The 24,115-nt window shown below is 44.7% G+C and overlaps 1 protein-coding gene across 1 annotated transcript in view; it reads left to right on the forward strand.

Moving 5' to 3' along the window:
• KIDINS220 (kinase D interacting substrate 220) overlaps positions 1-24,115 on the forward strand; it is a 386,704-nt gene that overhangs the window by 16,792 nt on the left and 345,797 nt on the right. The window contains exon 3 of the mRNA XM_030198900.1: positions 15,373-15,471. Coding sequence (XP_030054760.1) covers positions 15,373-15,471 — 99 coding nt within the window. The remainder of the gene's footprint in view (positions 1-15,372; positions 15,472-24,115) is intronic.

Here is a 24,115-nt window from a genome sequence, read left to right on the forward strand (position 1 = left end):
GCTGGTCTGCACCTCTTCGAGGGAAGGGTACTGTAGTACCGTGAGGAATAGCCACATTGGTTGGAGGAGTGTGTAAAAAATAAAACCCAAACAAACAAAAACTGCTTACAGGGAGAGTTTTACTTCAGAGCGCTGCAGCGGTTCTTTAAAAAAAAAACAAAAACAAAAGACCAACGCGAACCTGCCTGCATTTCTCTCCTTGCTTTCTTTTGGCTGGCTGTTTCCTGAGACGTTAGAACGCTGACCGCTTCGCAGTCATGTTGACCAAGCTGCGATGTTTCACTGTGTGTCAGCGCCGGAGAGTCCTGGCGGACGACATTTGTAAAGTGTGTACTGCTTCTGAGTTGGAACTTCAATTGTTGGCCACGGGTGCTAGTGGCTCGGGTCTTTCCTCTGGTTCGGCTGTGTCTGTGGAGACAGGGCTGAATAGTGCAGTGCTGCCGGTTTTGGTGGGAACGTCCACCATTCTAGAATCTGTTCGCATCAGGGCAGCCTGTAGCATGTAGTTCGGTACAGGCCCAGCTGTCGGCTGAACTGACAGGAGGGTAGGGAGGGCCCTTGGGGGGGGGGGGGTTCTCCGGCCTTTGTGTTAGCTATGTATAATGCATATTTGCTGTGGCATTCCTCTCGTCCCTCCTGCTCGGCGGAACAGGTCCAGGGGCTGCTTCCTAGTTAAAAACAGGCTTGAGTCTCTTGGGAGGATAAGGAGGCCCATGGATTTAGAGTCCCTGGGAGATGGGGATAATTTTTTTGCTCATGGAAGACTGAGGGAGAGGAGGATTCCTTCTCTTCAGTGCAGGATTTGCCACCAGGGGAAGATCTCTCAATGGTGCAAGTCTTCCACAAGGAGGATTTACAAGAGTTAATTTCTCTGGTGGCAACTATGTTAAATATTGAGGAGGTACAGGAGCCTGTGGTTCACTGCAAAGTGGATCCTTTGGGTAATGGACTCTGTAAGTCTGGTAGATCTTTCCCTATACATCAGGATATAAGTGACATAGTTCAGGCGCAGTGGGATGTCCCAGATACTCCCTTTAGGCTGACTTGCTCCATGGTTTGTCTGCATCCTGTTCCGGAACAGGACAGGGACTGCCTCAAGCCTCCAGTGGTGGATGCAGTTGTGTCAGCAGTGACCAAGAAGAACACTGTTCCGGTGGATGGGGGTATGACCCTGAAGGATCTACAGGACCGTCGTCATAAGTACATAATTATTGCCATACTGGGACAGACTGAAAAGTCCATCAAGCCCAGCATCCTGTTTCCAACAGTGGCCAATCCAGGTCACAAGTACCTGGCAAGATCCCAAAAAAGTACAAAACATTTTATCCTGCTTATTCTAGAAATAAGCAGTGAATGTTCCCCAAGTCCATTTTAATAATGGTCTATGGACTTTTCCTTTAGGAAGCCATCCAAACCCTTTTTAAACCCCGCTAAGCTAACCGCTTTTACTACATTCTCTGGCAACGAATTCCAGAGTTTAATTACACATTGAGTGAAGAAGTATTTTCTCTGTTTTGTTTTAAATGTACTACTTCCTAGCTTCATTGCGTGCCCCTAGTCCTAGTTTTTTTGGAAACAGTAAACAAGCGATTCACATCTCCCCATTCCACTCCACTCATTATTTTCTTGATGCTTGTGTTAGTTCTCAATTGTCCTGACTCTTGTCTTGGTCGTGGCCTGTGGTCCGTCTCTACACAGAGCCACTATTGGCTGGTGGACTACCTCTATCCCGAGAAGGAGCCCTTGTTCTTGTGGCCCCCTCTCGGCGAATCCATCAAAGCTGCTAAGCATTGTCTACATGCCCACCACATCTTAAATATCAGTGATACAGTACATTTGTCAGCATGAGCAATAATTGGTTCCCCTTCCTTAATCATGCAGAGTCTCACCATTCCCTCCCCCCCCCCTTGCCAACCCTTGTTCGGGAAAGGATTTACTCATTATTTAAATGGCCATAACCAATTCACAACATATTGAGCAGTAAGCTTCTGCCCCTTGGGCTAAGCCCTTGTAGGTAAGGTCCCCATATTTGCATGAAAAAATTTTTCCATTTTGGGTTACCTTTCGCCTCTCTAGCTTCCCAGGTGGCTATCTCATGTATTTGGTTTCGCCAATGCCAAGTTGCGGGTGGGTCGGGGGATACCCATTTTTGCAATATAGTCTTACGTGCTATCAGGCAGACCTTATGGCACCAAAGCCTAGGCCCTTTCGCCTGTGCATTAAATGCTGATTGTGTGTCTAGCCCGTAGTGTTCCCATGCCCCCCTTACCGGTGTCTGTGTCGTGTCAGTCAGAAACCGTTGAATTTGCCTCCAAAAAGAGCGAACTCCCAGGCAATCCCAAAAGGCATGAAATAATGTGGGGGCTTCGTGGTCACATTTGACACATTTCACATTCCTTGTGGTGTTCATGTATCCCCATTGCTTTCCCGACACATATGCCCTCATTGCCACTCTATATCCACTCTCTCTAAGTCGTTCGTCTATGGTGAGTATCGGAATGCGTCTCAGTGTGGCCCCTACATCCCACCTCTCTAAAGACCCCCCCCCCCCCCCCCGATTCTCGTTCCCACTTATGTTTAATATAGTCTACATTTTTGTTAGGGGCGCTTTTCTCCAGTGCTCGGCTTATGGACGACACTGTCATTCCTATTGCTTCCAGTGCCAGAAAGAAGGTTTGTATTTGACCTCCAAGTTTTGAACGGAGTGCCGGCTGATTAAGGCTTGAAATGTAGTGTTTAGCTTGTACATACGCAAAATAGTCCCCCCCATGCGTTCTCTATTTTATTTTGCAGGTCCTCAAATTTTATGATGTCTCCTTCCCTTCCTAACAAATGTTCCACTTTTGTGATTCCCTGTGCCTCCCATCTAAGGAAGGCTGAATTAGTTTGTCCGGGCTCGAAACTCGGGTTCCCTCTAAATGTTAAAAGTTCTGATGTTCCTGGCGTTCCCCCCCAAAGTCCTAACTAGCATCTTCCATGCCTTGTGCATGGATTGCAGCAAATGGCAACGTTTAAACTGGGCCGGGATTTGTCCCTGTTCTAAGTGCAATAATGTGATAACATCATATGGAGCAAAATATTCCCATTCCGTTTCCAATGGTGTAAAGACATTTGAGTGGCTCACCCAGTCTCCTATATGTCTGAGGAGGCAGGCTTGGTTGTATAAGGTGAAATCTGGCATTCCCAATCCCCATCTATTCCATCCACCTTTCATCACATTGGCCTGTATTTGGGGTTTCTTTCTCGCCCAGCAGAACCTGCTAAAGGCCCTGTTGATGTTTGTTAAGTCTTTACGTTTCAGGCGAAGGGGGAGCGTCTACAGGAGATACAACCACTTTGGGAATATCACCATGCATATTAAGTTTATCCTGCCGTTTAATGATAACGGGAGGCCATCCCATCTATCCAGCCGGCGTCTTGTCCCCTCTAACAGGATATTTATGTTTAGGTCATGTAGCTTTTCTAACTCGTCCACTCATTATTTTATAGACTTCTATCATATCTCCCCTCAGCTGTCTTTTCTCTAAGCTGAAGGACCCTAGCTGCTTCCTCATAGGGAAGTCGTACCATCCTCTTTATCATTTTCATCGCCCTTCTCTGTACCTTTTCTAATTCCAGTATATCTTTTTTGAGATGCGGCGACCAGAATTGAACACAGTATTCGAAGTGCAGTTGCACCATGGAGCGATACAAAGGCATTATAACATCCTCATTTTTGTTTTCCATTCCTTTCCTAATAATACCTAACATTCTATTTGCTTTCTTAGCAGCTGCCGCACACTGAGCAGAGGGTTTCAACGTATCATCAGTGATGACGCCTAGATCCCTTTCCCGGTCAGTGACTCCTAATTTGGAACCTTGCATTACATAACTATAATTCAGGTTCCTCTTTCCCACATGCATCACTTTGCACTTGCTCACATTAAACGTCATCTGCCATTTAGATGCCCAGTCTCATAAGGTCCTCTTGTAATTTTTCACAATCCTCTTGTGATTTAACAACTTTGAATAACTTTGTGTTGTCAGCAACTTTAATTACATCACTAGTTACTCCCATCTCTAGTTTATCAGTAGACACTCCTGAAGAATGCCTTTGATGTTTCTGCCTTGGCAGTTCAGGCGGCGTTTTCTGGAGCACTTGTGGCCCAGCACTCGTGGAGTGTTTCAGGTGGTCAGACAGAATGCTAGATAGAGAGGCGGATGATGTGGTGCTAATTGATCAAGGGGTTGCTAAGATTGAGATGGGTTCAGCTTTTCTGTCTGATGCCCTGTATGATTTGCTTAGGGCGTTTGCTAAGTCCTTGGCGTTAGGTGTGTCTGCTTGGAGAATTCTTTGGCTTAGAGGTTGGTCTGTGGATGTAGCTTCAAAGTCAAAACTGAGTAAGTTTCCCTTTCGGGCTCTCAGTGGCGATGTTGAGGGGCCGATGCCCGCATGGACTGTGGCAAAGCTTCCTTCACCGACATCGATGGGGAGTCGACCTTGCGGCTCCGAGCTCGGGGACCTCACCACAGATGGAGGGCCAGATGCAGCTGCAGCAGACAACACGGTAGGCGCAAGCACCCCCAACGCCGAAGCAGAGTGGCGAGCAGTCCTTCCAGGAGCTCTGGAAGCAAGGCCCATATGTGCTCATTGAGAGCCGCCATCGGAGAAGACTGCGGGGTCGGTGGAGCAGTCAGTGGCAGAGTCGCCTGAGGCTCGGGAGCAGGAACCGGACTGCTGAGAGGTCGACACATCGGCACCTCCTGTATGGAGGGGGAATTCCTTGGTTCCCCCGTAGCTCTCGGCACCATGCTTTGAGGGGGAACAGTGTTGGTGCTGCTTAGCCTTCGCTCGATGAACCTCACCGAGGTTCCTCGGTGCCAAAGAGGACGACGTTGAATCCCCACGTTGCCTCGGGGTTGGGTTCGACGATGGATGGTCCTGCTGCACAGGAGGCCTCGAGGTAGGTAGAGGCCCACTCGATGCCTCACTACTCCCAGCGTGCCATGGCCTCTCAGCAGCCATGCCTACCTGCACTCCCGACGTTGATGCGTCCTTCGATGTTGATTCCGCTGACCTCAGTTCCGATGCTGATGTCAAAGGACCGAACCAAGCCCCAAAAGGTTTTTCCCTCTGGGCTTCTCGAGCCAGTGGAGTCCTCTTTTTTATGCAAAGACAGACAGAGGGCACAACGAGCTGGGCTGTGGTTGGGCCCAAGGCACTGGATACACTACGAATGGGTATCGGTGCCTGAGATGGTCCAGTTGCTCCGAGTACATCGTTTGAAGCAGCTGGGAGTCTTTGATGACATGGATGGGAAGACAGCAACGGTGAAATCAAAAGGCTCGATTGTGCCAAGAAAAAGGACACAAAAAGAGGGAAGACGGCTGCACCGAAAAAGAAAGGAAATTTTACCATGGAATAAAATAAGAAAATAAAGGGAAAATCTTATTTTTTTGAAGAAGAAGAAGACAAAGGGAGGCAAAAATGACTTGAAAAAACACTCAAAGGCTCTTTTCCTGGAGAGAGAGAGGAACCACAGAAACTGACTGTTGCTCCTCGCGCGGTAGAAAAAGAACTGAGGAGCGCAGTGGGTGGGAAGACACTTGGCACATCCGCAGTTCAATGCACAGCACACTCAGAAGGGTCCAGCAAGTTTTTGCTATGTGAAATGCTGGTTTCCGGGCTGGCGAGGATCGCCGACCCAGTTGTGAGTATAATACAGTCTGCTTGTCCTTGGAGAAAGGATAATAGAGCAAAAAGAACATAGTTCAGAAAAAGGAAAGTGGATATAAATGAAGAAAAGAGAAAAAAGAAAATTTGAAAAGAAGCTTGTGTTTAAGTTTTGCCTTTCCCCAGTTGGATACAGGAATTCCGTTGACGTCCCTCACCGAGGAGACGACTGCTAGCAAAGAAGAGCTACCCGATAATATATCTGATCTGAAGGCTATGTTGCAGCAAAGAATCGCTAAATTAAAGGACAGATGCACAGACCCCAACATTACCTGGTGTGAGATACGAGACATTATTGAGCGTGAGTTTCAACATATGCATCAATTGGTCCATGAGCAAAAGAGACAGGCTCTCCACTTACTGGAGTTTCAAGAAGCTTTGGCCTCTACCCTTCTTTCTGAATCATCTAGCTCGTAAGTCCTGCTGGCCTCCTGCAGCTGAGGGCCCAACCCTTGGTGAATGGTAGTCATCGCAGGTGAAGATTCCATACCTACTGGCCATAGATTGCAACGCATTATCCGTGCCTTTTGCCTGACCCTCCATACATCAATAACTCGAACAATCAATTTTTATTGTGGGTTTTTTGTACTCTTTTCTTTTGTTCCATATACTTTACCATTGTTATTTGATCATCTCTTCGTAATAATTACCAATCTGTCTTGCACATTATGCAAGCCAGAAGTGGGGATATATTATGCAAATCCCAATTCCTAGTATTAAGAGGGTTGAAGTTGAAGCTCTGATCCCTACCAATCAGGAGATATAATTTCATATATACTATTGCTATTTATGTAAATAGGCTTTTCGTTATTGTACCCTTATGGTTTCCCTTTTGCTTTTGCACTTAATTAGCACTGTTTTCTCCATGTTTACATTGTCTTTCATGTCTCTTGACATCTGTATATTATTTTTGCTTATTCAGTTCACACTGATTATGCCCACCAAGATATAGCAATGTATCATTCAGGCATACAGTTATTTTGCTTATTCCTTTGCCAGCCTCTGACTCTTGATGGACTGATTATGATGGTGCATGCCTAGAATAAAGACATGGAAAGATCCAAGTTTGTACACCATAAGTACGTCTTCAAGATCTATCCAGGCCCAAATGATGTTAGATCCCCCAAGGTTGTGGCAATAATCTTTACACCTTGCAAACTACTGGACCACAAGTCTTGGGTCCATGTGAAAGATATACGGGTTTACTCAGCCGCAGAACCAGATGTTACCAGCCTAACCATCTCAAGACCGGCCACTTCCTTCAGCAGGACAGCCTGAAAACCCAGATCTCCGTCCAGATTCTTCAGCGCTTCCACTGCCTCAACCATGATCGATGAAAGAGAATTCAGAACTGATACTTAATTTGAGATTTACTGTTGCTGTTTACGGACATTATAGATTCATATTTTGTTTTATTTTCAGTTTAGCAGTAATCCTGTCTATATATTGAAAAGGTTTTATTTTTATTTTCCTATTATTTCCTTTATTGTTCTAAATGTTTTTCTAAGAGTTTCCCCGTTATTTCTGCTTATGTAATTTAAATTGAAGTTGATATTGCTCAGATACAAGGGTAACATCAAACCCTAATACTGGCTAAGATATCATAATGTAGGTGTAAACCCTGTTAGTATCAACCAGTTATGCAATTGTTTAACTTTGGTGTAGGCTTACTTAAGCTACATGTTTTTCTGTAGGTTTGACTAGGCTCCAAGTGGGGTAACGGATATATATAAAATGCTTCCCATACTTCCAGGTCATTATGCATATGTCAAAATCCATGCATGACCTTTGTTAATATAAATTTTCCTAGGATTGACCCTTTTTGCTGTATGAGGCAACCTCATACTTGCTATCCACTTTTTAGTGCTCATGATTGGATGCTAATGATGAGTAATAGTAAGGTCCAGGCATTCCGACCTGTTTAAGGATTCTGAATACCTACAACCTAAAACAGCCTGCAATCTGAGTGCTAACCATATATTTGTTGAGCCACCATAACAATGCTTAATCAAAACCACTATTCCTTCCAAGGACCACTGAGATACATACATTAGATTATCTCCCCATGCACTATGCAGCAGATACAATAGAAGCCATAGAAAGACCTGAAAGTGTTTATTAGTATGATCCACCTGAAATTGCTATTACCTCAAGAGGGGTAACATCAGGATTAAGGCCCAAGGGGTTGGGTAATATAGAGGGAATTCCATATGCTCAAAAATATACCACCTGAGAATGAAGTTTCCTGTCTTGCATAATATCTGCTAGCAATCCATAAGAGCAAAACTCGTCCTTTCGTTTGATAGTTTGGCACCTTCTGGAATAGATAGTGACAAACTAGTTTTGTGTCACCCCCAGCTGCTGGGGTGACAAGTGGGGAATGTATAATTATACTACAGCAAGAGGCCCTCACTGGATGCCCACCGGAAGGGTGGAAGGAGTCATATTAACAAAGGCCAGATTTTAGGACTCAGGCTGTAAAAATACCAGCTAGGTTTAAAAGTCTATGACTGGCTGAGCAAGGACTTGCTTTTCCTGCAGGTTGAGATGTGTTCTAGCTTAAGACCTATCCACTGGAATAGTGGTGGGCCAAGTTACACGGCTTTAACCAGCTGAGAAGCCCTGACTAGGCCTGATAACCAGCTAATGGCCTTATAGTTGAGAACCTGCAAAAGCAGGACTGCATGATGAGTCTTTACAAAACCTGGTACAACTTTCAAATTGAATGTAGCACCTATGATGTAGGAATAATGGACAAAAATGGATAAAGTTTGGTTTTTAAAATGGAGTTTGTCTTTCTATAAGATGGCACCCAGATCACAAGATGATATGAAATTAATATATCTTCATAAAAAGAAAAAAAAGTTGATTACAAAAAGGGAAATTGCACAATAACTTGCAATAGCTAAAACGGAAACATGGGCACCTGACCGGGTATGATTCAGAGAGATTGAGCAAGATTAGAAAAAAAGTCCCTCTCCATAGACTTGTATGGTGACCAAATTGTATAAAAACAGGGTGCATGCAAGCCCTCGTTGGAACGATTTTCCCCAACGCGTCCTAGAGGGCAGGGCTCTGGCCAGTTGAACCCAGAATCTGTCTGCTGAATGTACCTGATTAAAGCCTGATTTGGGTAAGATTAAAAAGACTATTTCTTTAACTACACTGTTTCTGTCCTTGCTTCAATTTATTCTCTATCTTCTATCTGTTTTGCAAACTAACACACATACACACACAAGTAAGATTTCTCACTGAAACAGTTTTATAGACTTTTCATAGAATTTATGTGGGAACATAAATAGCCAAAGATTCATTTAGATCCAAATAGACAGAAAGCTGTGGTCATGGGAATTAGACTTGAACTGCGCCTTCTGATGCCTCCCCAACAGCGATACCCATGGGAAGGGGTGTCGCTGGAATTCATGGAGGCGGTCCACAAGATCGTAGAAGAACAGACCCTCTGTACACCTCCGTGTGGAAGGATCCCACGGGGGTCTATAGAGGGGTAGATTAAAGACACTTGCCACATAGAGGCAAAAACTCAAATGACCTGGAAAAGGGAACAAGCAAGGTGATCAAATCTGCAGACTACACTATCACTATCATTCGTACAGCTCTCAGCACAAGCAGGTACTTGCAGAAGAACTCTTCGCCCTTCTGAAGGCCCATGCGGTCAAACCCGTTCCACCAGGGGAAGAAGGGCTGGGATTCTATTCCAGGTACTTCCTCATGCAAAAGAAAACAGGGGGAATGCATCCCATCCTAGACCTAAGGGCCCTGAACAAATTCCTAGTCCAAGAAAAGTTCAGGATGTTTTCCATGGACACCCTTCATCCCATGATTCAGGAAAACGATTGGCTATGTTCTTTGGACTTAAAGGACGCTTACACACATATCCTGATACTCCCAGCTCACAGGAAGTATCTTCGTTTTTGGCTGGTAATGCAGCACTTTCAATACCGCGTACTGCCATTAGCGTCAGCTCCCAGAGTTTTCACAAAATGCCTAGCAGTAGTTGCAGCATCGCTATGCAGACTGGGAGTGCATATGTTCCCTTATCTCGACGATTGGCTGGTAAAGAGCACCTCGGAGAACGGTTCTCGGGAGTCCATGCGAATGACTATTCAGGTGCTAGAACTACTAGGGTTTGTAAATAAATTACACCAAGTCCCATCTCACACCTGTTAAAAAATTGGAGTTCATTGGAGCACTGCTGGACACGAGAGCAGTCCAGGCCTATCTCCCCGAGACACGGGCAGACAACCTCCTGTCCCTCTGGTGCCCAAGCTTCGGGCCTCTCAGCAAGTCACAGCTCGGTAGATGTTGAGACTCTTGGAGCACATGGCCTCCACAGTTCATGTACACCCATGGCACATCTGCATTTGAGATCTGCTCAATGGACCCTAGCTTCTCAGTGGTATCAAGCTGCGGGGAACCTAGAAGATATCATCCAACTGTCCACCGACTTTCGGAACTCTCTTTAGTGGTGGTCAGTTCAATCCAATTTGACCATGGGACGACCATTCCAAATTCCTCAGCCGCAGAAAGTGCTGACGACGGATGCATCTCTCCTGGGGTGGGGAGCTCATGTAGATGGGCTTCACATTCAGGAAACAGGTCTTCAGATCTACCTCCTGGTGCTTCGAGCGATCTGGAATGCTCTAAAGGCCTTCGTAGATCGGCTGTCCAACCAAATTATCTTTATTTATATGGACAGTCAGGTGGCAACATACAACACCAACTAGCAGGGGGGCACCGGATCTCACCCTCTGTGTCAGGAAACCATCCAAATGTGTCTTTGGGCGCAATGTCACAGCATGTTTCTCCAAGCCACTTATCTGGCAGGCGTAAACAACCGTCTGGCCGACAGGCTGAGCAGAGTAATGCAACCGCACGAGTGGTCGTTGAATATGGACGTCTGCAAGATCTTCCGAGCGTGGGGCACCCCCTCTGTGGATCTTTTTGCCACTCAAATCAATCACAAAGTCCCTCAGTTCTGTTCCAGGCTTCAGGCCCACGACAGACTAGCGTCAAATGCCTTTCTCCTACATTGGGGAACAGGCCTTCTGTATGCGTATCCTCCCATACCTCTAGTAGGGAAGACTTTGCTGAAACTCATAGTAGATGATGGCAGAAAAAGACCTGCACGGTCCATCCAGTCTGCCCAACAAGATAAACTCATATGTGCTACTTTTTGTGTATACCTTACCTTGATTTGTATCTGCCATTTTCAGGCCACAGAACGTAGAAATCTGCCCAGCACTAGCCTCGCCTCCCACCACCGGCTCTGCCACCCAATCTCGGCTAAGCTTCTGAGGATCCATTCCTTCTGAACAGGATTCCTTTATGTTTATCCCACGCATGTTTGATTTCCGTTACCGTTTTCATCTCCGTTACATGTGGGTACAGTGGGTTTCTGGTGGGTTTTGGAGAGCTCACATTTACCACCATAAGTGTAACAGGTGGGGGGGGGGGGGGGGGGGGCCTGGGTCCGCCTGGGTCTGCCTGTAAGTGCACTGCACCCACTAAAACTGCTCCAGGGACCTGCATACTGCTGCGGTGGACCTGAGTATGACATTTAAGGCTGGCATAGAGGCTGGCAAAAAATATTTTAAAAATTGTTTTTGACGGTGGGAGGGGTTTAGTGACCACTGGGGGAGTAAGGGGAGGTCATCCCCGATTCCCTCCGGTGGCCATCTGGTAATTTAGGCACATTTTTGTGGCTTGGTCATAAAAAAAAATAGGACCAGGTAAAGTCGTCCAAGTGTTTGTCATGGACGCCCTTCTTTTTTCCATTATCGGTCGAGGATGCCCATGTGTTAAGCACGCCCCAGTCCTGCCTTCGCTACTCCTCCGACATGCCCCCGTGAACTTTGGTCGTCCCCGTGACGGAAAGCAGTTGAGGATGCCCAAAATCAGCTTTTGATTATGCCGATTTGGGCGACCCTGTGAGAAGGACGCCCATCTTGCAATTTGTGTTGAAAGATGGGCGTCCTTCTCTTTCGAAAATAAGCCTGATAGTGTCGGTGATGGTGGGGTGGTGGGCAATTTCTCCAGTTGGGTTAGTTTTTTGTATACCATGACAGGAATGAACTCCAGGGCATGTGGAGCTGAGGGGAGATATGACAGAGGTCTATAAAATAATGAGTAGAGTCGAACGGGTAGACGTAAATCACTTGTTTACTCTTTCCAAAAATACTAGGACTAGGGAGCACGCAATGAAGCTACAAAGTAGTAAATTGAAAACAAATTGGAGAAAATATTTCTTCATTCAACATATAATTAAACTCTGGAATTAGTTGCCAACGAATGTGGTAAAAGCAGTTGGCTTAGCAGGGTTTAAAAAAGGTTTGGATAATTTCCTAAAAGAAAAGTCCATAAGCCATTATTAAGATGGTGAAAATCCACTGCTTATTTCTAGAATAAGCAGCATAAAATGTATTGTACTTTTTTGGGATCTTGCCAGATACTTGCAACCTGGATTGGCCACTGTTGGAAACAGGATGCTGTGCTTAAAGGACCTTTGGTCTGTCTCAGTATGGCAAAGTTTGTGCTGATGTTGTTATGTTCAGTCTCTCAAATTTACTGCTAACACTCGCTGTAGTACTTGCATTGTACCAAAGAGAGCTTGTAACTTATTCATAAGATGTAACTTATCCAGGTGCAGCGCTACGTGCGTCTGTTAGTAGTAGTAGTAGTAGTAGGTGCGCTTGGAAGTTTTATTTGATCAATCCTACCTAAAATGATGGGAAATATTTCTGTATCTTTCTGTCATATTTTCTTGGTCTTGGACTGCATTTCTTGGTACTTGAGGATCTTCATGTGCTTCACTGAGTCATCGCTTGGGACTGACAACTCAAGCAAGACCGCGGAACCATGATCCTGACTGCTCCCTTCTGGCCGTGCCAGATTTGGATCCCTCTTCTTCTGGAATTGTCCTCCGAAGAACCGTGGTGATTGGAGTGTTTCCAACCCCCATCACTCAGAACAAGGGGTCGCTTCTACATCCCAACCTCTAGTCTCTGGCTCTCACGGCCTGGATGTTGAGAGCCTAGAATTTGCTTCCTTGGGTCTTTCGGAGGGTGTCTCCCGAGTCTTGCTTGCTTCCAGGAAAGATTCCACTAAGAGGTGTTACTCATTTAAATGGAGGAGGTTTGCCGTCTGGTGTGACAGCATTCCGTAGGTTTCCTTTCTTGTCATACACAGACCCTGCTTGAATACCTTCTACACTTGTCAGAGTCTGGTCTCAAGACCAGCTCCATAAGGGTTCACCTTAGTGCAATTAGTGCTTATCATCAGCGTGTAGAAGGTAAGCCTATCTCTGGACAGCCTTTAGTTGTTTGCTTCATGAGAGGTTTGCTTTTGTCAAAGCCCCCTTTCAAACCTCCGCCAGTGTCATGGGATCTGAACGTCATTCTCACCCAGCTGATGAAAGCTCCTTTTGGGCCACTGAATTCCTGCCATCTGAAGTACTTGACCTGGAAGGTCGTTTTCTTGGTGGCTGTTACTTCAGCTCATAGGGTCAGTGAGCTTCAGGCCTTAGTAGTGGATGCACCTTATACTAAGTTTCTTCATAACAGAGTAGTCCTTCGCACGCACCCTAAGTTCCTGCCGAAGGTGGTGTCAGAGTTCCATCTGAACCAGTCGATTGTCTTGCCAACGTTTTTTCCTGTCCTCATGCCTACCCTGGCGAAAGCAGCTTGCACACCTTGGACTGCAAGAGAGCATTGGCCGTTTACATGGAGAGGACGAAGCCCAGTTGTTTTTCTTTTGATCCCAACAGGAGGGGAGTCACCATTGGAAAACGCACAATCTCCAGTTGGATAGCAGATTGAATTTCTTTCGCTTATGCCCATGCTGGGCTGACTCTAGAAGGCCATGTCAGGGCTCATAATGTCAGAGCCATGGCTGCGTCAGTGACTCACTTAAAGTCAGCCTCCATTGAAGAGATTTGCAGATCTGCAACGTGGTCTTCAGTCCACACATTCACATAACACTACTGCCTTGAGCAAGATACCCGACGCGACAGTCTGTTTGGGCAGTCGGTGCTGCAGAATCTGTTTGGGGTTTAGAATCCAACTCCACCCCCCTAGGCCGGTTTTTGTTCTGTTCCAGGCTGCACACTCAGCTAGTTGTGTATAGTTTCAGGTTAATGTATGTTATGTCCTCGCCGTTGCGAGGCCCAATTGACTAACTTTTGTTGTTTTAGGTGAGCCTGGGTACTAGGGATACCTCAGTTGTGAGTATAGTAAAGCCTGTTTGTCCTCGGAGAAAGCAAAGATACTTAAATGTACCAGGTATTCTCCAAGGACAGCAGGCTGATTATTCTCACAAACTCGTCCACCTCCCCTTGGAGTTGTGTCCTCTTTCTCTCTCTCTCTTTTACTCTTCACTGAACTGTGGAGCGCGGCTGAGCATTGGCATGCTCAGAAGACTCCAGCAAACTTATTGCTATGTGAAATGCTGGTTCCTGGGCAGGCACAGATCGCCGACCCAGTTGTGAGAATAATCAGCCTGCTGTCCTCAGAGAATACCTGGTACAGGTTAGTATCTTCGCTCTTTCACCTCATCTTTTAACCATACCAGCAGGTTTACACCTTTTTTAATGTATGGAATACATACAATCTGGGTTTCCAAGATGGTTTTGTAAAGTGTCTGTGCTTTATGTAATCTCGTATAGTTTGCAGCTGCTCATTTTAATTGTTTTGTGTTATTACTACTCCATAAAGAATGTATGCAGTGGTGTTCCTTGGTTGGCTGCCACCCAGGGCGGGTTTCCGCTGTGCAAACACCCCCACCGGGTGCATCGTTCCCCCCCCCCCCCCCACCTGGCACATCACCTCCAAACACTCCCTCCCCCACCCCCCCGGTGCATTGCTCTTACCTCCTGGGGTCTGGGAGTAGCCACGCAGCTGTTAACTCCACCGGTTTCCTGCTCCCTATGCCCCAGAACAGGAAGTAACAGCAGAGTGAGCAGGGAACCGGCGGAGCCGACAGCCACACAACTGCTCCCTGCACCCCCTCTGCAGCGTGCACCTGGGGCGGACCGCCCCCGCCGCCCTGCCCTCGGTACGCCACTGGATGTATGGATACTATTCAGTTTGCTAGAGCTTTTGAGTTTGATTCCTATTTTTGATAGCTTTTTGAACTTTAAAGACTGAAGTATTCTGTACATCCATACCTATGCTGAAAAGAAAGATAGCATGTATTTCTGATAGCACTCCAACAGTGTTTGTATGAAAAAGATATCAAACTTCTTCCTAGAAACTGTCATTTCATTTAAAATAACCACACCCACTATTCTTTATAAAAGAGATTGACTCTTGGAGTATTTCAGTGCTGTGAACTAGTTACTAATGTACAGTACCTTCAGAGAGTGGAAACCTATTAATAGAGGCACAATCTGTAGACCAAGTGGTCCTTGTCTGCCTCTATCTATCTTTATTTGTTATGAAAATCCTTTGCGACTGTATCAGTAATGAGAGAATTTATGGATTTAATCAGTTTCTAATATTCCAATTCTGAATAAAATGACATAAAGTATAAATGAAATTGTAATATCTAGAAGACTGTATTGTTACCTCATAAGCTGTATTCATTTAGCAATAATTTTTTTAAGATTTCCTGTCCAGATATTTGAACCTAGTTTTTCATTGCAGAATGGTCAGACTCCATTAATGTTGGCAGCTGAACAAGGCAACCTGGAAATAGTCCAAGAGCTTCTTAGCAAAGGCGCTAACTGCAATTTGGACGATGTAGTAAGTAGTAATTATAACTTTTTATCAAAAACAAAAAGAAATATGCTTTTCTAGGGTCCAGTAAAAGAGTAAATATGGCACTTGTTTAAACTGAAGATAACCTAGTTGTAATCCTCTTGGATGACCTGAAGGTTGCTCATCAATGTTGTTTAATTTTTTTTATTTTTTATTTAAGAAACATGTGGAGTTGTAATATTATTGCTATATTCATCCTAGGGATTGCCTGGCTTTTTATATTGCAAGAGAAATTGTGGTTGATTAATAAAGCAGTATGGAAAGCTAACACTATGCACAGATGCATATGCAAGAAAAAAGAATTAATACCGCCTTTATATAAACCATTTTTTTGGGATCCCCCACCTTGACCACTGTATTTGTTTGTAGAGATCATGGGAGTAAGTTATCAACATGGGCTACTGTTAAGACTTGTTATATTACTGCTAAGCCCAGTTATTAGTAACTAGGTCTCATTGCATAAATTGGGATCCTTGGTAAAGTAATACATCTTAACAGTGGTCCACAATGATAGCTTACATATCCATATGTTTTCAAGGACATTGAGAAAATAGAAGCGATGCTAAAATAGAGGGACCTGCAACAGAAACCGCTTAGTTGAGGCTTAAGGGTCTCAGTGTGTTTGATGGACGAAGGGGGGGATATGACAAAACTACGTTTTTTGTAGAAAAAAAGCATTCAAGGACAGTGGTTCATGATATAAAGTTCTATCAGATTGTAAGCTCTTTGAGCAGGGATTGTCTTTCTTCTATGTTTGTGCAGCGCTGCGTACGCCTTGTAGTGCTATAGAAATGCTAAATAGTAGTAGTAGTAGTAGAATAAAGACAACTCGGAGGAAATATTACTTTGCGAGGGGTACTAGATGCTTAGAATAAGTTACCAGTAAATGTGGTGGAAACCAGAACTGAATCTTCAGACAGATATTGAGGGCACTGGGAAGAACAAGGTTCAGAGCTGGCTAAAAGAAATGAGGTGGAGAACTGGGTATTGGTGTATGCCTATATTTTTACAAATTCCTGTACCATTGAAAGCCAAAAATTTAGATAGTGTACAGTTAAACAGAGGATAAGAGAAACAAACTTAAGACATCAAATAGACAAAAAACATAAAAAGTTTGAAGTTAAAATTTGTCTGAAAGTATGAAACACAGAGAGGTATTAGTAGTTCCACCTCTTGGAAGCATCCAGAAATAATTGAGCTCTTCAAAGCTTTTTTTTTTTTTAAACTGGTTTAAATTGGCCTCATTTCTTATTTTGTACAACAAAATCCCACTGCTGCTCCTTTTGATCTTGGATAAGTCACTTAACCCTCCATTGCTCCTTCCCATGTTAATTAACATATACTTAAAGCATTCTGTTATTATGTTACATTATAGTTCTTAATATTCTTCTTAATGAATCTAATAATTGTAATTCTGTTAACTGTGTAAGCCGCATTGTACCTGCTTCTGTGGGAAAGTGCGGGGTACAAATGTAATAATAAATAAATAAATTGCCTCAGGTACAAACTTAGATTGTGAGTCATCCTGGGACAGAGAAATATCCAGTGTACCTGAATGTAACTCATCTTGAGCTACTACTGAAAAAGGTGTGAGCAAAATCCAAATAAATAAAAGTGTGGAAACTTTTTTTATTTTTTACTTTTTATAAAGAACAAAATTACCGAGCATGTAGACATTGATTTAGCTAAAAGAAATTTGCTACATTTTTATGATGGCATGGATAAACATGTAGATAAACATGAGGCAGTTGATATAGAGGTGTTAGAGGCTCATTTTCAAAGCAAAAAGATTTAGAAAGTTAAAATAGGTTACTATCAGCCTTATTTTCGAAAGAGAAAGACGCCCATATTTTGACTCAAATCGGGAGATGGGTGTCTTTCTCCCGTGGGCGCCCAAATCGGTATAATCGAAAGCCGATTTTGGGTGTCTTCAACTGCAATCTGTCGCGAAAATTGGCAAAGTTGACGGGGTTGTGTCGGAGGCGTGGTGAAGGCGGGACTGGGGCGTGTTTATCGGCCGAGGAGAGATGGGCACCCTGGCCGATAATCGAAAAAAGAAAGGCGTTTTTAGCGCGAATTTGGGTCACTTTTTGGACCCTTTTTTTCACGAACAAGTCCCAAAAAAGTGCCCTAAATGACAAGATGACCACCGGGGGGAATCGGGGATGACCACCCCTTACTCCCCCAGTGGTCACCAACTCCCTCCCACCAAAAAAAAAACAAACAACTTTAACATCTTTTTTTCCCAGCCTGTATGCCAGCCTCAAATGCCATACTCAGCTCTATCACAGCAGTATGCAGGTCCCTGGAGCAGTTGTTAGTGGGTGCAGTGGACGTCAGCCAGGTGGACCTAGGCCCATCCCCCCCCCCCACCTGTTACACTTGTGGTGGTAAATGGGAGCGCTCCAAACCGCCCCCAAAACCCACTGTACCCACATCTAGGTGCCCCCCTTCAGCCAAAAGTGCTATGGTAATGGTGTAGAATTGTGGGCAGTGAGTTTTGGGGGGATTTGTGGGGCTCAGCACCCAAGGGAAGGGAGCTATGGACTTGGGAAGTATTTTACTTTTTTTTTTTGTTACAAGTGTCCCCTAGGGTGCCCGGTTGGTGTCCTGGCATGTGAGGGGGACCAGTGCACTACGAATCCTGGCCCCTCCCACGACCCAATGCCTTGGATTTGTTCGTTTTTGAGCTGGGCGCCTTCGGATTCCATTATCGCTGAAAAACGAAACCGCCCAGCTCAAATCCGCACAAATCCGATGCATTTGCCCGGCACAAACTGTATTATCGAAAAAAAAAGATGGACGCCCATTTTTTTGAAAATACGGTCTGTCCCGCCCCTTCACGTACCCGTTCTCGGAGATAGACGCCCATGGAGATGGGCGTTCGCGTTCGATTATGCCCCTCCACGGGCTCATTTTCGAAAGAGAAAAATCTAAAAAGTGTCATAAAGCAGCATTTGGATGTTTCTCACAAAAATGTCCAAATCAATATTTTCAAAACCTATTTTTCAGACGTTTTTCTCTACTGTTCGTCTGCAGTGAGTCCAAATCTCAGGGGAGTGTGTTAAGGCGGGATTTGGCCATTCCTAAGACTTAGATGTTTTTTTTTTAATTTTTTGAAGTCTTTATTGAACATTGAAAAGACAATACAACAGCAGGTAAAACATAAGAGTAAATGCAAAATGCCGTTCAAGATAAACACAACCAGAGTACCCTAGAGCATAAACTCTGCCACACTGTAAGAACGTACAGAAACAATCTCAATGCGGCTATGGTTACAAACTAGAACCCCAGAGTTTTTGGTATTTTTGATCAAGTACCCTCACCCCTACCCCCCCCCCCCCCCCCCCCCATAACCAACCAACAGACCCTCCCCCCTCCTCACCCATCTTAATAAGAGCAATGCCTCAGGAAGGGTTCCCATATTGCTTCCCATTTCGCCAAAGTACGATGATGCACAGCCCAGAGTCTCTCCATTTCACAAATGATAATTTGTTTACAGACAAAAAAAGCAACACTGGGCCTTCAAGACTGGGACAATAAATGTTCTTTATTGATGACCCGACACGGGCTGTGTTTCGGTGCAAAACAGCACCTGCCTCAGGGGTCAAGGGGGTACACAGTGAGATGTACTTGAAGTCAATTCAATGCCCCAGCGTATGATATAAAAAAGATCGCTGTTCGCTGCAGTTGCGGAGATGCAGCTCTGTAAAGAGCCTTCTTGTATGCCTGAAAGTGAAAAAAAAATTTTTGTTTAACCATCTCACCAAAGGAGGGACGGTAGGAGATTTCCAATGGGCAGCTAACACAACTTTCGCCACAGACATAGCATGCTTAGTCAGTAACGCCTGAGATTTAGTGAAACCTGTTTTTGTTTTTTTTTAGCAAATATGAAGTATTCAGGAGACCCATTTGATTGGCCTAAGGAACCAATTTTGTAATCTGTTGAATAGCTTTCCAGTAGGCCTGCACTTTAAAACAGGACCACCAAATATGGCTCTTCGTACCTCTCTGCCCACAGCCACGCCAGCACAGTGGTGATGCACTTGGAAACGTGGATCAGACGTACAGGAGTCAAGTACCTTCTATAGAGTACTTTAACTACACTCTCCTGAAAGGGAACAGATATTGACACCCTCGTCCAACCATTCTCCAAAAAGGACCAATCAGCATCCTCAATAGTCACCCTAGTTCCTAATGCCAGCGTTCCCTATGAGCAAGACAGGGACACATTTGCCTATGCTGATAAGAATACAAGCAAATGGTAAGACCCCTAGTAGTTCTAGAGTTTTCACAAAGATCCTCTATGAAGGAGTCCTCTTGCAATATTTTAGCCTTGATCTCCTTAGAGGAAAGAAAGTGTCTCAACTGAGAATAAGCAAACAGCTCTTGGGGTAGAATAGGGTATTATTCTGTTAGCGAGTTGAAAGGAATCAAATGATCTTCATCAAACAGTTGACCCCAGGTCGCTAAACCCAAATACGCCCCATCTAGAAAACAGCCCAAGAGAAAGACCAGGAGGGAAAAGTGGGTTCTTAGCTATTGGAGACAATTTGGAAAGGACTAAGTCTGGCTTTGAAAATAACCTGTCCCAGTAAAAAACGTTGACGAAATCGATGGACACAAGTTCTTACTTAAAATGCTGTATTTGCGTGGGAGCCACATCAATGAACGAAGAGGACAGGAACACACCTCAGCCTGCTCCAATTGAACCCATAACTTATGTGGATTGTCCTGAAACCATTCAAAAGCCACTCGAGCTTGAGCCGCTTTATAATACCAAAGAACGTTAGGAACTCTTAGACTTCCTTTCTCCGATCCCGATAAAGTAATGCCCTGGGCAGTCTAGGGCACTTATTAGACCAGACAAAACGAACCAGTCTATCCTTCAAATTCACTAAGAAGCCCCTAGAAAGCCTGAGAGGGAGGACTTGGAAAAGGTACATCAAACGAGGTAGTATATTCCTCTTTAACGTAGCAATCCTACCAAACCAAGACAAATCCGAGGCGTCCCACCTCTCTAGATCCTTATAAAGAGCCTTCAAAAGAGGAGGATAGTTAGCAGCAAACAAATCTGAAAGAATAGGGGTAAGAATAATCCCCAAGTAAGTTATGCCCCCAGATACCCATTTAAAAGAAAAAGAATGCTGAATGGACTCCAGAACCGGACGAGAGATCCCGATCGCTAAGGCCTCCGATTTATTAACATTTAATTTAAAACCCGACACAGAGGAGTAGGCAGTCAAACGCTTCATAAGATTAGGTAAGGAAATTAACGGTTTCGTCAGTGAAAGAAGAATATAATCAGCAAACACTGCCAATTTATATTCCCTATTCCCAACAGAGATTCCAGAAATGTTAGGGTCGGAACGTAAAGACATCGCGAGTAATTCCAAAACCAACGCGAACAACAATGGCGAAAGGGGGCATCCCTGCCTAGTGCCCCTAAACAAGGGAAACATCGGAGAGTTACCACCGTTAATACAGATACAAGCCTGTGGAGAAGTATAGAGAGCCTAAATCCATCTGTGGAAACCTGGACCAAATCCAAAGCGTTCCAACACTTGAAGCATGAAAGGCCATTAGACTCTGTCAAAAGCCTTTTCGGCATCCAACCGCAATAAACAGACTGGGATATCGCACTTCTTAGATACATGAATCAAATTAATCATGCGGCGGGCATTGTCCATGGCCTGACGACGAGAAATAAAGCCCGTCTGATCCGGATGGATTAAGTCAGGCAGAACTATAGCAAGGCGATTAGCTAAAACCGTCGCCAAAATTTTAACATCTGAGTTCAATACTGAAATGGGACAATAAGGATCACAGTCAGTCTTATCCTTACCAGGTTTTGGAATGACTGCGATCCAGGCTTCCATCATAGAGGGGGGAAACTCATCCCCAGCAAGAATCTCATTAAAGAGCGTCATCAATATAGGTGCCAATTCACCCCGAAATGCTTTGTAAAAATCATTAGGCAGTCCATCCAGACCAGGTGACTTACTAATTGGAATTGCTTTAATAACCTTAGAGACCTCATCAACTGAAACCGGACCATCCAGAGCTTCCTGCTGATCGACTGTAAGAGTAGGGAAAGAACATGTCGATAGAAAATTATTTTATCGCTTCTGGCGTGGTAGAAGTGTCAGATGTATAAAGATTTTGATAAAATGACTGAAATTTTTGATGGATCTGCAAAGATGATGTCGCAAAGTTTCCATTACCGTCCCCCACCTTAAGAATAGTGCGGTCTACCCGGCGTTGATGCAACTTAACCACCAAGGCCCTACTTGGTTTATTGCTATACACATATTGAGACTGTTGCTGATGTGCATAAAAGAATTGTAACTGGTCAGAATATATCTGGTCTAATTTCAAATGAAGTGCTTGAATTTCCTGCCTGGCACGGAAACTAGCTTTTTGAAGAAAGAAACCTCTAGTGACAGCCTTGAGCGCATCCCAAACAACCCCCATAGACGGTCCCAAATTTAAATTAAGTTCAAGATACTCTTGCAAGAGTTTTCTATAACCTGCCAGAATCTCATCCTCTTTTAGCAAGGTAGTATTCAACGTCCACCTCCTCTCTTTATCCTCCTCACGGAGAGAGGGAAGCCGGATCCAAACAGGAGCATGGTCCGTTAAAGTAAAAGTTCCAATATCTTGTGTCCATCCAGCATGCGTCAGAGAGATATCAACTAATAAGTAATCAATGCGAGAGTTAATATCGTGAGAGTGCGAATAAAATGAATAGTCACGAACCCCCGGATGAGATAGACGCCAAACATCAGAGATGCCAAGATTTCGGACAAACCTATTTAGAGCTTGGGAAACTTGAACATCTGGACCGGATGGTGGGCCCATCCTATCCAAAATAGGATGCTGTGTGGCATTGAAGTCTCCCCTCCAACTATCAATTTATGCAAAGTGTCCTACAAGCTTATTCAAAACCCTCTCCCTGGGCTTCACTGGGAGCATATATTGAGGCTGGAGTAAAGGCCAAATTATCTATCATGAGACTCAAAAGCAAGAATCGCCCATATTTATCACGCTGAGTTTTAACTACCTGTTACTGCAAGGAAGAGTGGAGCAGGATTGTTACCCCCCGCTTCTTACAACCATCTATTGCCGAGGCGCAAAAAAACAGAAGGATATTGAGGATATGATAAAACTTTTTCATGATCTCTTCTCCAATGAGTTTCCTGTAAAAACACTACATGTGATTTGAAATGCAACAATTCCTTAAATAATTTTTGGCGCTTTCGAGGGGAGTTCAGGCCTTTCACATTGTATGTCAAAAATTTTAAATCTTTACTCATATCAGACACATAACAGGCAGCTATGCAAAACATACATAAGAACATGGGAACCCCTCAAGACTAAAGCAAATTTAAAGAAGTCCCCCTCACAAAATCCCCTGAAAACTCCCACCCCAACCCCCTAACTACCCCTATCCCCCCCAGCATCCCCCCAGTCACAACCCCACCCACACTCAAACACCCATCAGACAGCACCTCACAGCACTGAATGAGAAATTGGGAGAAAGCAACCACCTGACCAAATAGACTCCCCAACCTCACACTCACCCCCCCACAATCACACCCCGCCCAAGCCTTTGTCACCTGATAGTATTACATCCACCCACCACCAATTCACCACACTTAGCATACTCCCTATTCACGACCACGCAATTGCCCCAAAGCAATAGAACAAATGGTCATCGATAAGATCCTAGGCAAGACATTAGTGAAACAAGTCTAAGTAGAGTCAAGTCTGGGCCTCTTGTTTCTTAGCCTTTTGAGTGTTTCTCTTCCACTTTTGTAACTTGGCCCTCGTCGAGGGAGCCAAATCAGTCGGCGGGACAGCAACTGAAGTCAGACCCGCTTCGTGAAGAATCTTCCAAGCCTCGGAAACACTGCAAAGCCTGTTCTGTTTACCCTTGATCATAAAACATAGCGCAAAAGGGAAAGCCCATCTATATGCAATCTTCTCCTTGATTAAGATCTCCAACACAGGCTTCATAGTGCGTCTCTGGGCTAGCGTGAACAAAGAAAGGTCCTGATAAACTGACACTTTAGCTTCATTATATTCCAAAGATGATAGTTGACGAGCATGCACCCACAGGTTCTCCTTAAAAGCAAATGAGGAGAATCTCACTATAATGTCCCTGGGTCTGTTATTCAGTGTTTTTCCCAAAGCTCTATGTGCCCGGTCTATGTCCACTGCACCAGAGTCCAGATTTTCACCCAAGATTTTTTCACACAATGAGCGCATAATAGCGGGGACATCTTCCACGTTACCATTCTTGGGGACCCCACGGAACCGGAGATTTGGCCTGTGTCCACGGTTCTCAAGATCATCAACTTTTTATTGAAGCTCCTCAGTTTGCTCCAACAACTGGGAAAATTGAGAGTCCACAACTGCCGCTCGCTCAGCCCGCTCGTCGGCCAGCTCCTCCAAGACCTTCACCCGGCCACCGAGCTCTCGCAGATCCAGACTAATGGCGTCCATGTGCTCCAGGATTTCAACCTTAGTGGCCTTAATATTGGAGCGGATCTCCTCCAGGCATTTGGCTAGTTCCTTCAGGAAGCCTTTCTTGGGGAGAGAATGACGTGTGTCCGCATGGGAGGAA

The sequence above is a fragment of the Microcaecilia unicolor genome, chromosome 3, assembly GCF_901765095.1.
Source record: "Microcaecilia unicolor chromosome 3, aMicUni1.1, whole genome shotgun sequence".
In the NCBI taxonomy this organism is placed as follows: Eukaryota; Metazoa; Chordata; class Amphibia; order Gymnophiona; family Siphonopidae; genus Microcaecilia; species Microcaecilia unicolor.